Source organism: Tenebrio molitor, chromosome 1, assembly GCF_963966145.1.
Source record: "Tenebrio molitor chromosome 1, icTenMoli1.1, whole genome shotgun sequence".
Taxonomy (NCBI): domain Eukaryota; kingdom Metazoa; phylum Arthropoda; class Insecta; order Coleoptera; family Tenebrionidae; genus Tenebrio; species Tenebrio molitor.
Window position 1 is genome coordinate 40,977,355 of NC_091046.1, and position 14,430 is coordinate 40,991,784.

Below are 14,430 nucleotides of genomic sequence, written 5' to 3' on the forward strand. Positions count from 1 at the left end.
TGATCGCTCGAATTGTGTTGATGTAGTTGTACATAAAACTCATCATTAGCATCAAGGTCACCATCGTTGACATTTCATTTGCGTAAAATAGGTCGTTTAGCCAACCTGGATATGGGAATCTCTGCATTCTGATGGCGAGTGCAGGAGGATCAATTACACCGTTGCCCATGAGTCCCAAGGTTATACGTTCTTGCAAAAACAAGAAGTTGCGTCTAAAGTAGTCTAAATAATAATTAAAAATGAATTGTTATCTCTTGTATTGTTTAGTTTTGAGTTGGTGTACCTGGAGCTCCACCGTATTGATTTTCCGGGTCTCTAGGACCGGGAGTCTGAAACATAGGGTACAAAAGATTCGTGTACCATTCTCTTTTGCTGCCGTAAAATTCTGAGGGTAACCTAAAATATGGCATTCGTGGTATATTTAAAATTGGACTTATTTGATAAGCGTGCCTTATCGTAATATCTAAATTAGATGGAAGATTACTTTAATCTTCGGCACCACTCAGCTCGTCGTTGAATTGTATAACAAAACAAAAAGACGTGTAGTTGTCGATCGCTGCATCTAACTCAGCTTTGTTATTATAACCAACAGCACTCGAAGCATTGCACGCTTTATTGACCACAGCTTCTAGGAATGGGCTTTTTGGGGAATATCCAATTTGACTGAAAACATAATTGATACAAGATTTACCTAAAGAAACCTAAATGAACATGAGCTTGGAGAAACAGAAGTTACAAACAAAATTTACAATGATGCTAGAATTTTCTTTAGAAAATATAAAACTTTTACGTACGAGTCGTTTTCGTCACAAACTTCGGAGTACCAGTAATACCAGCTATTCACAGGGTCAAAGGATAGATAGACTTGTGGGCCTCGTTGTTCAGTTGTGATGATGTTTCTAATGGCAACCAAAATGAAACAGATTAGGACCGGATAAATAATTTCAAAAGCCGTGTGAATTGGTCTTCGCTTTAGAAGCGTCCAGTTCTTCCACATTAGCAGAATAAATTTGTTTAGTTGATTACTCATTTCCTGAAAAATAACATTCTCTTTAGAAAAGTAGTCGCATACGAACTTTGCCGAAGCGCGCAAGTGTAACATATTATTCGCATGAAATCTACAAGGATGAAAAGCTCTAGACCTATACTCTCATTGAAAATTGCTAGTGCTGTACGTTTTGTCGCATTTTGACAATCTCAAATCTGACAAAAGTGTTAGATGTGACTCCTTGGCAAAATTTGTCCATTTGTTCTAATCGGACTCTCTCCTCTTCTTCTCCTTTTACGAATCCAGTCAAGATTTTATATTGATTTATTGAAACACTGACTAGCAAAAGCAGGCACTGTTTGTTGTCAATCCGAGAGCTTTTAGACTTTACCAGGTAGATCCCTAATATACATAATACTTGAATAGAAAAATCTCTTTCTGCCATGCCTATTATCCGTTCACGATCAACGATTGTTTCAAATTCGGACTGTCTATGAAAATCTGACATTTTAGTTGGCAATATTGTGATTTGGCATAATAAATATATTTTAGGTTATAATTACATACATTACATACATTTTTGTGACATTTCTCAGTCTTTTGTTTCCGCCACCAAATATGAAAATACCTCTATTACTTTTATCTATAAGGCATTCACGATCTTTTTGGGACTGAGTCACTGAGTTGGCTATGACCATCTAGTGATTTTGTTGGCAGTACCTCGGTGATAACTAAATTCCCTAAAGGAAATTGATACTTTTTGTGTTGGGTTAGGTTGTTTTCAGTTTAGGGTTATATTTTCTGAATAGGTACATTGTCGCCGGATCTCGTAAATCTGGTCTGTCCTTTTTAAATTAAATTAAATCGTTTAATAGACATTTTTTATCGTAATATAGTTATTTTTATATTAAGTGCGTGAAGAGAGTGTTTTTTGTGCATGAAAAGGTCTTTTACGCCGAGACGAAAGTCGGGGCAGTATAAGCCTTTGAATGCACAAAAACATCTTCACGCACGAAATATAAACAATATTTTTTCTATAATTGATTCAAAAAATTGAAATTAAAAATTCAAATTTTTGAAGGAACTCTGAAGTTTCAATGCAGTGACCATGTTGCTAGGTAACTAATAAAATACAGTGCGTGAAGTGAAACACAGAAATAGTCGTGTGCGTGAAATCGCATTTCACACACTGTTTTGTATGGTTTCTATGGTTTCGATCTTACTAACAATGCAAAAAGAAATACACGTTAGAAAATGACCCACTTCAGGCACCGATAACTATGCGTGAATTTCAATTTTTTGAATCAATAATAGAAAAAAATTATTTTGACAATTTTGACTGCTCCTTTGACTACGGGTAAACGGCAGACCACAATCTGTTTACCCATAAAGCGTTCCGGCAGACTACCCAATCCCACCGCTCCGTGGGCAACGGGGGTCGCGGTTCGCAATTTATGTGTGGGACTAAGGGGGGAGGGAAGCCCATCGGCCTAGCCGATGCCCTCCCACGGGAACGGACTTTTAGTGGCAACGTGGACACGCTAGAGGCACACCGGAGCGGCCTTACGCTCTTTGGGCAGAGAGGCTGGGGGTATCCCCAACAGCATAACCATGCTCCTTTGACGGAAATTTAAATTATTTTTACACACTTAATAAATCATTTAGTTTCTTACGAATATTAAAATAATAAATCTGGCATTGCGGTGGCAAGAAAATGTCGAACAGACACTGACAGAAAAAAAAATTGTATCCGTTGCATCACTGAATCAGTTAGTCCAACATGAAAAGAAACAATCATAGCCAACTCGGTCCCAAAAAGATCGTGAATGGCTAATATATACCATTCACGATGTTTTGGCATAAGGGGAGGCTATAATTTCATTTTTTCAAGTTGGATACATGTTTGATTTCTGTCATCTCTGCTGTCACTAAAGTGCCTGACATGTGGACCTATCAAAATGAACGTAACATGTTGCCGAATTTACCGTAATCATAATTAAGCGACTTTAAAACGTATTGATGGTGTTTGTATTAGACTGCAGAACATATTTTCAGTAAGTTACAATGAAGTCAAGTCTTTTTTTGTGTATAAATTGAATCGTAGGTGAGTACAAGATAAATATGTAACACGGATAGTGAAGGAAGAAACAACGACCCAATTGAAATGGCACAGGGGTTTTGTAAGACCTATTATAACTTCGCGATAGAGTTGTGAATTTATGGCTTGAGTCTATTTTGAAATGTACTCCTGAAATTTGCCAACATTTTTGTAGATATTGTGAAGAACTTATTTCGGAAGATTGGGCAAAATTAATGTGAAATCTTTTATTTGAAAACGTTCTTCCTTTAATAATTTCATTAGGAGAATGTGACTCGGAATTTGATTGGGATTTTGATGCAGGTAATGATGATTCAGAATTTTCTAATGAAATTATGGAAGTTGAATAGTTTTGTTCTTTTTTGCCATGGACGATGGGTGTGTAAATATTTTGCAGAAAGATTCGAATAAAGTAAGGCTTAATAAGTAGGTACAAGATTTTATACAATCTAGTTCTAGGAATGTTTTAGTTAAAATGAAAAATTCATTGAGAAGTTACTAACTGGTTGGTTAAGACACTGTATAGGTGGGTTGTCTAAGTGGTGCATAAATTAACAGGAGCCACTTCGTCTTCCGGTCCCTGTCCCTACTATTCTGTAGTCTGTTCAAGTCAGTTTCCTGTTTTGTTAAATTGGATTAAAAATGTGTGAGTATTGTTCTATTGCAAATTAGTAAAACTGACAACAATGCACTAGACAATGACGCAGTTTATAACCTCAAACTTAGAAAAACATAACCTAATTCAACAGACAGCTTTACTGCCAACTTAAATGCACTTTTTCCATGGCCTCCCCTTATGCCAAAACATCGTGAATGGCATATACGTTAGCTGATTAAATAAACGAGAATGCGATAAGTACAGTGTGGAATAAAATGATTTACATCTAGTTACCTTTGCATTACCCTTGTAAAAATACGAAATGCCGTTCTACAAAAAAAAGAAAGTCTAACCTGAAAATATATATCCAAATTCCAAATGTGATTTATTGCGAAGGGATGATATGAATGCAAAGTTGAGATTGAAATTAAAAAGGAGCTAACAAAAGCAAGTCACAGCTAGTGTTTGTTAATTCAATTTAGTAAATTGTAACAATTGTCAATTCGATTGATTACATTTATTGACAGAACTAATAGTTCGGCACTTCGAAAAAAAAAGTAGAGCGGTACAGGAAAATTTACATGTGCAAAAATTCCAAAGGTAACTAGATGTAAATCATTTAATTCCACACTGTACGTTAAAAAGGGATTCGCGTGAATTATCCTGACATTCCTCTATATGTTAAATAGTTAAGTATTCTAATTAATTAACAAGCATTGGCCTAAACATATTTCTAGTTGCGATTTTTTGAAGTGGCAAAATATTCTCTTTCTATTAGAATGGATGTGGCAACACATTGTAATAAAAAAAATCGATAGACTTGTTGACGTAACAATGTAATCTATCTAGATAAATTATTAATAATTATTTGTCTGTCAAGTATATAGTACAATTACTTACCTAATTGAATAAATAAGTATAACCCTTGTATAAAAATCAAGATTTAACTTTCAGTGTTGTTGACGTAATCTTTTATTTTATGATGGTCTTTTAATTGTTACCACTATATTCTTTTCTGAATCATCTGTTCACCTCATAACCGTTTATCATATACTGTAGTCCACAGATAATGGCAGTCGTATATATACCAAATTATAACACAATAGATCAATTACGTGCATTCTAATTATTATATAGTTATCTAATTCGAGAATCCCACCGAAAGCTCCTAGTGTTTGTTTTGTGAAGTACCTTCGAGTAAGTGCATCATTCTTAGATCTAAATTGTCACATTTCGAGCCTCAAATTGAAGTACATAGTTGCATAATTGGAGCTAAGTATTTTCCGCTTGGCTAAATACACTATCTATCTTACTTTGTGCTTGAGTGTTTTAGAAAAAAGCTTTTTTAAAACTGAGAGGATTTTTTAAGATGCAAAAATCATGACAGAAATTACAAATTATTCGCTAATTAAATCATTTTTCAAAAAAATTCCTTGGTATTTTTCATTAATGTTAAGAAGTTTTACGAGAGAATTATAGTTATAATGTCAAAATTGAAACAGCAGCATTTGCAGCTTTCGTAAATTCTTCGGATTCTTCTACAGAAATATTTCGAAATCTATCTTTTACCATAAATTTGACAATGCTTCATTATAATTTTCACCACCGTATTCATTTAATTTATGGAAATCAAAAAAAGTCTAAATGTGCAAACCTCAACATGTTGACAGATTTTTAGTTGATTAACTAAGCTGTGCAATGAAATAGAAAATTAATACAACGTGATTAATATTTTGGAGTTTCATTAGATATTTTTTTCGCAATAATTTAATTATTCAAATATAATATTGTAGTATACAGGGTCTATCAGAACTGGCGGACGAAAATAATACGGTGAATTCATCATCTTCTGGGACATTCGTGATCACCAACACAACATTTAGGTCGATTCTGTAACTTTATCTCTTCGTAGCGATGTCGCTTGCAAATTATTTTCTTAGCGAGCTTGATAGTGACTTATTTCAAACTTGTATTTTAAGCGATCTCTGATTGATGGAATCAATTTACGAATACAAAATATAAAAAATCGCTGAGTAACGATCAACTTTGTTTTAGCGGTGTACTGTCGCGAGCAAAAAATTCTGGTCGTCAATGCCATTTCAAAATTTAGTTGTCACAAATTAAAAAGTTTCCCTGCCTGATTATGCCCATGTCAGCAAATTGTCAAAAAAATTAGAAAGAAATGACAATTAATGTCATACAATATGATCATAAGTTATGATATTTATGACTGTTTTACAAAAGAGCATTTTCCATTGCGTCAAAGTATGATTTTGATGACCAGTTTTTTTTTTGCTGGCGCCAGTACCTATGTAGTTAGCTAGGCGATATGGGATACAGAATCGACCTAATTATCAGGAATTTCTCAATCATTAGAGTAATTATTATATCTGAAAATTTATTTTCTTTTAAAATCTTTCCCAATCAACGTATTTTAATATAAAATGAGAAAATCATAAATACATGTAATAATTTAATTTATTCACAGAATTATTTTGTTATATGGTACATGCTGTATCACACGACATTCATATTTATTCCACGATAGCATTTGTTCACCGTTGACTAGAGGCACACAAAGTACGTTACATTACAGGAACTCAAAATACAATCTCCACTGAGTGTTCCATTATTTTGTAGTAGGTTGTATAACAAAAACGAAGCTACTGTTGATGCTTAGTGAAGCTTAAGAATACCTGAAAAATAAAAATTTAAGAAACTGAAAAACGTAAATACAACATTAGAAATTACTTGTTCTAGACTGCATTGCCCCAGAGAATAGTCTTCGATGTTCAGTTCCTTTTTGCTTTTTTCTAAAATTCCGAACATCCTCGACCACGGAATCGAGTTGTTTGTCAGTTGATAAGACAGCAACTCTTGATACTTCTCCTTGAGCTGCGCACCTGGGAAGTTCCTCTGGATAAAATTGTCGATAGCTGTAATTTCTTGGTCCAGATTAACGTGATCTGCAACCTTTTTCACTTTTATAGTTAGGGCATAGCCTGTGGCGAATTTATTTTTCAGCCTTTGGGTCGACCCGAGACATTGGAAGTTTCCGTTGACCATGATGGCCAGTCTAGTACACAAAGCTTCACATTCTTCCATACTATGTGAAGTCAGGATGATGCATTTCCCGCTGTCTCTCAGTTTGGCAAGCGCTGTCCACAGGAATCGTTTGGTGGCTGGATCCATCCCTGTGGTGGGTTCATCAAGGTAGATGATTGGGGGATCCCCAACCAGAGCAAGAGCTGTACTCAATTTTCTTTTGTTGCCACCACTGAGTTCTTTGATTTTCTTGTCCATGTGTTTGAAGAAGTCGAATTCGTGGGCTAGGCGTTCGCCTAAACTTTGACATTCTTTGTAAGGTACTCCACGAATTAGAGCAAAAATTTTCAAGGTTTCCCTGACTGTGAGGTCGTCCAGGAGAGCGTCAAACTGAGGACAATAACCTATCAATTTCTGCACTTTCTTCTGCTCTCGCTTGATGTCTAGTCCATTGACCCACGCTTCACCGTACGAGATTTGCTCATCTCCAGTCATCATTTTAAAAGTTGTCGTTTTACCAGCGCCGTTCACACCCAAGAGCCCAAAGCATTCATAGGGTTTTACTCCTAGACATAGCCCATTGACGGCGAGGAAATTCTTATAATATTTTGTAACATCCTGTAGTACCAAGGCGTACTTTCGACTGAGCTCATACTCAGACGTGCTCCTGATTTTGTTATTTTCTTCCTGAACGTCAGTTTCTAGAGTGACATTTTGAACTGGTGGTTTATTGTAGTTTACTATTTTGTTCATAAGATAACTGAATAAACCATATTCGTTAAACATGAGAACACCAAATAGAAAAATGAACATCAAGAATGAAATGATGATGTTGCGACCTATTCCAGGAGAACCCATGGAATAAAAATCGTCAAGTCCTAGAAGGAAAATAGATGTTTAATGCCCAAGAAGAATATATTGTCGTCTTACCGCAGCACATCGGATTATTCTTGCAAGCTAAGTCTAAGGATGAAGTTTTTTCCAAGCAAACGTTTTGCAAAGAATATATTGTACCCAAGTCGTACAATCCCTTAGCTACGGAATAGAAAGGAATGAAGAGTAAGACCCAATGTAAACCATGAGCCACATTCAACAAGCCTAAACCTTCGAGTTCCAAAACTTGCATCGCAGTTATTCCAATAATACCTAAAAAAGAAATTGAGAAATTGATGTTACTTTTACTGGTTGTTGAAATGTACCTCCGACAGCACCCAACAACATCATCCTCGAGAATCCAGAAGAAGGAACAGAAAATAGATACGAAGCCAAGTATGTAAAAGGTAGAACGAAGAAGCCGAAATAAACAAGTACCAAGGTTATGCGTCCTAAAATTCTTTAATTAGTGTTTGTGTTAGACAAGCATGCACAGACTAACCTAATTCGTCCGGTGTTTTGTAACCATCTTCTTGGAGAGCTGCAAAAGTGATCAATATAGCGATCATTGTCAAGAGATAAGTGACCATGTCGCACAAGAACGAAGTGCCCCAGAAAACCACAACATTCACACCGGAAACGAACTGTAAGTGCTTAGCTTTACTGACACGTTCTCGAATATAGAAAAGAATGTAAAAGCTGGCAACGAACGCCATTCCAAATCCTAATTCCACTGAAATCTGGAAGCCCATCAGGTTGAACTGTAAGTTATCGAGCTGAAACGACGGAGTTAGATTTGTCGCTTTGAAATTGAAGTTCAAATTTTACCTGAATATCCAAACTCAGAGGAAGTGGATGATTAATGAATGTTACGGAATAAGTTTCGTCGAATTTTTGCTTGTAAAATGCGTTCAAGACAAGACTTAGACTTAAGGGCGAGGAGTGATAGGGATCGCCGTTAAACCATGCAGTAGTAGTGGTATCGTTGAAAGACGCTCCCACAATGTAGTGACGTTTTACATTAGGTGGACTGTCCGTTGTCTGGAAAAGTGTTATTAATTTGAGTTGGACAAGACACGCACAGTAAGTACCAATCTACTCATTTCCGTAGCAATGTCAGACACTTCAAGTGGTTGATGGTCGTTCCCTAAATTATTTCGATACGTTTCATAGTACTGGTTGGTAGTTCCGGCCATTAATGTCACAGGTTCGTTGTACGGATCTAAAGATATTTTCAAAGATGGGAAAGTGCTCTTCGGCACATACCCCCTGGCGGTCAACACTGTGATTATCAAGAGGGCAACGGGCAAGGCGATTTGTAAAATAAGTAAGTACCAGTTCCTCAAAGTGGAAAAAAATTTTTTCAACAGCATTGCTATAAATTGATTTGTGATTAATGGAAAGCCGCTCAGATAGTTCGTCGTCATCTCGTTTGACGTTTCAACTGTGACTTTAAAAGCTCCATTAAAAACTCCGTTTTCGTTATTGTTTTGGTTGTACATTTTGGAAATTTCGTTGTCGTGATCAGCGCCAACCCTGCAAGTACACGTCACAACAAGTCAAAACATGGAGATGCAAAACTTACTTCATGAACACTTCTTCCAGTGTCGTCAAAGAAACTCCGTAACTTCGGACTCCTAACTGATTGATATTTTTTTCTAGGTCACTTAACATTTCTTCAAATCTACTCGAATCACTTTCGGAGAGTTGATAAGTGAGTTCTGAACCTGCTTGTGCTTGAACTTGCACATGCGGTATATGCTTTCTCAACAGATTCGTGATGTTTTCTGGTTGACACTGTGGTGCGACATCCATGATCAAGTAGTACCCGGCACCGTACTTTCGTTTCAAAAAGAAACTAGATCCACAGCATTGTAACTCTCCAGCGGTCATGATAGCAATTCGGTCTCCAAGTAGATCAGCTTCGTCCATAAAATGCGTCGTCAGTAGAATCGTCCTTCCTGAAGTGGTAACGTGAGCTCTGGCATTCAAAACGCGAACAATAATTACCTTGTTTTTGTTTTTGGAGCAAGTTCCAGATGGCTCTCCTCGCCGATGGGTCCATTCCAGCAGTGGGCTCGTCAAGCATCACAATTTTGGATTTTCCACAAAGTGCCATTCCTACACTCAATTTCCTTTTCATGCCTCCGGACAGGGTGCTGGATTTGGCGTTTCTCTACAATAGTTATTGATAAAATGTATATTGCTTTTTGAGTTGTTGATGGTACCTTGTCTTCTAGTTCCAAAAGTTTGATGTAGTTATCGATTTCTTCTTTGACCTCTTTATTGTTCAGACCTTTTAGTTTGCCAAAGAAATACAAGTGCTCCGCAACGGTCAAACCGTCGAATAGAACGTTATGTTGAAGACAGAGACCCATGCTGTCCCTCACATTCTGTATACTTGTTCTGATATCATATCCATTCACGACGGCCGTACCCTTCGATGGTGGAAACATTCCAGTGATCATCGACATCGTGGTAGTCTTACCGGCACCGTTATGACCTAGCAAGACAGTAATGTGCCCTTCGTACATGTCGAGATTCAGTTTTTTAACAGCGCGATTGGCTCCAAAGGTCTTTGAAAGGTTTTGGATTTGTATTCCGACAGGGAGATCTTCCGTAAATTTTTCGAAAAACTCTGCTTTGTCACCGGACATGTCTTCATGATCTGCGATTTGAAATTGGTGAAAATAACGTCGGGACAACTAAGGTGACTCACCTAAAGTGGGAGGTTTGCTGCACCAGTAATCCCGCGACACTGGGAAGTACCATGGTTGAGGAACTCCAAAGTCTCCTGGAAATACAGCTTCGATGTACAACGCGATGGCCAAGTAGAGGAATGTGTCAAGGAGAAACATCAGGAGAATTGCACCAACTGTCACATTTTCGTCCGGAGACGTAGTATTCCACAGGTTGTACCACTGAATCCCTACGAAACACGTGAACGAAGTGACGTCAGTTATATATATTTTTTCATTCTAAATACCTTCTTCGATTGCTTCAAACTTGAGAATAAGCGACAATCCGAAAGACAGCCCAGAATTTGCCAACAGACTGGAGCCGAGTACTGCACCTGCGGATAACTCGTCCGATTGCTGTTGTTGCAGTGTGTAGGGTAGATAGGTGATGAAAAATATAAGACTTCCCACAGCTGCCGCTGTATTTGCTGTAATATTCCAACAGTTATTAGAGGCGGTACCAACTAAAACTAAACACACCTTTCGTAAAGAATACGCTGATAAGGAACGTGAACGTGATGGTACTGCAAGCAAACAATAAGAAAAAGATGAACAAGACGGTACCATCCGAGTGTGTAAAGACCGCTGCATTTGCCACGTTCAGTTTCACTACGATCACGATCAGAATTATGGCCAACAGCAAGATGATGAAGCTGCGCAAGAACCAAGCCACCCAGTGTAACCATCCCGGCAGCCCCATGATCTTCATCGACTCTTTCAGCTGTTTTTCCTTTTCATTGGTGATCGCTCGAATTGTGTTGATGTAGTTGTACATAAAACTTATCATTATCATCATGGTCACCATTGTTGACATTCCGCTCCCGTAAAATTGGTCGTCTAGCCAACCTGGATACGGGAATCTCTGCATTTTGATGTCGGGCGCGGGAGCGTCAATTGAGCCGTAGCCCATGAGACCCAAGGTTATGCGTTCTTGCAAAAACAAGAAGCCGCGATCAAAGTAGCCTAAATATTAAATAAGATTAAATTGTTGTCTCTTGTATTGTTAGTTTTGAGGTGGCGTACCTGGATCTCCACCATGAGGATTTTTTGGTTCTCGAGGACCGGGAGTTTGAGACATCGGGTACAAGATATTGGTAAACCATTCGTTTTTGCTGTCGCCAATTTCCGAGGGTAATCTAAAATATGGCATTTGAGGTATATAATTATAAAAATTGCACTTATTTGATCATTGTACCTTATCGTAATATCTAAATTAGAAGGAAGAGTTGTGTTATCCAGGGCACCACTCAGTTCGTCGTTGAATTGTATAACAAAACAGAAAGACATGTGGTTGTCGATCGCTGCATCTAACTCTGCTTTGTTATTATAACCTACGGGAGTACTCGGACTTTTCAACGCATTAATGATGACATCTTTTAGGAACGGGCTGTTTGGGGAATATCCAATTCGACTGAAAACATAATTGAATAAAGATTTACTGTCATGAATGAAACAAAAAAACTTAACAAGCATTAGCTTTGCGCTTTACAAGTAAATTTGCGACAATGCTAGATCTTTATTTATAAAGTATAAAAGTTGTTACGTACTAGCCAGCTGTGGTGTTACAATCATTGAGGGACGAGAGATACGAGTAATCGGCTGCGTCAAATGGTGGAAACTCTACTTTGTCTCGTTGATCAGCGCTGATGATACTTCTTACGGAAACCAAGATGCAGCAGATTAAGACGGGATAAATAATTTCAAAAGCCGTGTGAATTGGTCGTCGCTTCAGAAGCGTCCAGTTCTTCCACATTAGCAGAATAAATTTGTTCAGTTGATTACCCATTTTCCTGAAAAATCAAATTCTCTTTAAAAAAGTAGTCCCGTACAAATTTTGTCGATACGTGCAAGTTTAACACATTATTCGCATAAAATCTACGCGAATGAATTGCTTTCAGTGAAAATTGCTAGAGCTGTATGTATTAGATGTGATTAGATTTTTTTCTAAACGAAATTTTCTCCTGTTAACGAATTCAGTTAAATCTTGATCTGGATTTAACAAAACACAGTCAACAGAATCAGACACCGTTTGTTGTCAACCCGGGAGCTTTCATATTTTGTCACTTTCCCTAATTCCTAATTTGTTATTAAATAGGAAAAAATCAAATATCTTTCTACCACGTCTAAGTGGCAAAATTATTTAATAGATATATTTCTTTTCTATTGGAATAGATATGGCAGCACTTGAAATTGTAATCACAAAATCGATAGACTTGTTGACGCAACAATGTAATCTATCAAGATAAATTAGAAATATTTGTCTTTCAAGGTCACTATTAGAATTACTTACCGAATCGAGTAAGAAGTGGAACGAACACTTGTAGAGAACTCAAGAATTAACTTTCAGTATTGTTCATGTAGTGTTCTAATTTATGAAGTTCTTTTAATTGCTATCACTATATTCAGTGTCACTCTTCTTCTGAAACATCTGTTCACCTCACAACCGTTGATCATATACTGTAGTCCACAGATAATGGCAGTCATATATATATCGAAATATAACCAAATAGATAAGTATCAATATCAATTACGTACATTCTAATTCTTAGTCATCTAGTTCGCGAATTCCGCCAAAAGCTCCTATTGTTTGTTTTGTGAAGTACCCTCGAGTAAGTGCACTATTCTTAGATCTACATGGTCATATTTCGAACCTCAAAATGAGGTAGTAGCATAATTGGAGATAAATAGTTTCCACTTGGCCAAATACACTATAGGTATTAAAATTTTCTAAAGAAGTACTTTATACTCTGTTAAATGAAATATATCTCATAATGGTCCTGCTTGTCCTGCTCGGTGCTTCAGTCTTTTAGAAATGAATCTTTTTACACAACTGAGAAGAGAAGTTATTTTCGAAGAAACCAAAATCATGACAGAAATGACAAATTATTCATTTTTCATTAATGTTATGAATTTTTGCAAGAGAATATTTCAAAATTGAAACAAAAGTATTTATTGCTTCGGTAATTTCTTCATATTCTTCTACAGAAAACTTTTGACATCTATTTTTTACCATAAACTTTCAAAATACTTGGCAGTGCTTCATTATCATTTTCACCACCCTATTCATTTAGTTGATGGAAATCATTTAAAAAAAGTCTACTTGTGGACACTTCAACGTGATGAGAGATTCTTGGCTGATTACCTAATCTGTGCAATGACAGGAGAAAATTAATGCTATCTGATTCATATTTTGGAGTTTCATTAATTCTTTTTTTCGTAATAATTTCCATTTTATAAAGATAATATTGTTGTATACCGGGTGATTCAGTTTGGTATTCGCGGCCCTACATCTTTTTTGTTTTAAGAATTTGTCAAAACGAAACGTCAAGCTAATTTTAAAGGTTTTAAGCGATTTGGAGCCTTTAAGGGACTCGTCGAACAAAAAAACGTTGTATTCAACTCGTTCGTGTGTAAATTGGGCCTTTTTTTTGGCACTCGTGGGCCTTTAAAACGCTCGTTTCACTCGCGTTTTAAAATGGCCCACGCCTGCCAAGAAAGGCCCAATTTACACACAAACTCGTCAAATAAACTACTATTTTTGTTTGACACTGTCAGAATTTGAGAATTTCCTCCTGCGTGAACGGATTTTGATAAATGTCACAACTTGTCAAAACGAAACGTCAAGCTAATTTTAAAGATTTTCCTCAAAGAAAAAGTCGTTGTATGCTACTCATTCGTGTGTAAATTGGGCCATTTTTGGCACCGTGGCCCACTCATGCCAAAAAAGGCCCAATTTACACACAAACTCGTTAAATAAACTACTATTTTCAACTCTCTACGTGGTAAGTAGGTACGTTGTTATGACATTGTTTGATGGATGTAGGTAGAACTTTTTTGACCTATTGCTGGTTACTATTATTATCAACGACGGGATGTAAGTATCCACTTCCTCCCTAGGGGAAATAAGTGACAAAAATTAAACCAAACAAAACACTAATATGCCTTCTGGTAACGTTTCTTAGATTTCTTCGGCAGGGGGAAGGAACATGAAGCATTTTTCAGCCTCAGCAACTTCCATTTCTCTTTCACTTTTGTTCAAATTCATTTTACAAACTTTTGACACGATGCTTTTAATATTGACGTTTTGTGT

At 36.8% G+C, this 14,430-nt stretch overlaps 1 protein-coding gene across 1 annotated transcript; it reads right to left on the reverse strand.

Moving 5' to 3' along the window:
• Positions 1–6,327: 6,327 nt before the first annotated feature.
• LOC138130014 (phospholipid-transporting ATPase ABCA3-like) lies at positions 6,328–13,589 on the reverse strand. Its single transcript, XM_069046379.1, has 17 exons — positions 12,631–13,589; positions 11,888–12,130; positions 11,536–11,751; positions 11,364–11,476; positions 10,821–11,303; positions 10,589–10,768; positions 10,322–10,531; positions 9,831–10,270; positions 9,613–9,778; positions 9,188–9,563; positions 8,694–9,138; positions 8,431–8,643; positions 8,105–8,378; positions 7,929–8,054; positions 7,660–7,875; positions 6,436–7,607; positions 6,328–6,380 (listed from the first exon to the last, which is right to left on the reverse strand). Exons 2-17 carry the CDS (start codon positions 12,124–12,126, stop codon positions 6,348–6,350), a joined length of 4,902 nt encoding a protein of 1,633 aa, XP_068902480.1. The 5' UTR covers positions 12,127–12,130; positions 12,631–13,589; the 3' UTR covers positions 6,328–6,347.
• Positions 13,590–14,430: the final 841 nt, after the last annotated feature.

Excerpts from the sequence above, each read along its gene's own strand:
- LOC138130014 (XM_069046379.1), bottom strand. The coding sequence starts at position 12,126 with ATGGGTAATCAACTGAACAAATTTATTCTGCTAATGTGGAAGAACTGG. Across the intron at positions 9,779-9,830 it reads TTTTGGAACTAGAAGACAAG|AGAAACGCCAAATCCAGCAC; the intron begins GTACCATCAACA and ends TAACTATTGTAG. Across the intron at positions 8,379-8,430 it reads CTCTGAGTTTGGATATTCAG|CTCGATAACTTACAGTTCAA; the intron begins GTAAAATTTGAA and ends CCGTCGTTTCAG.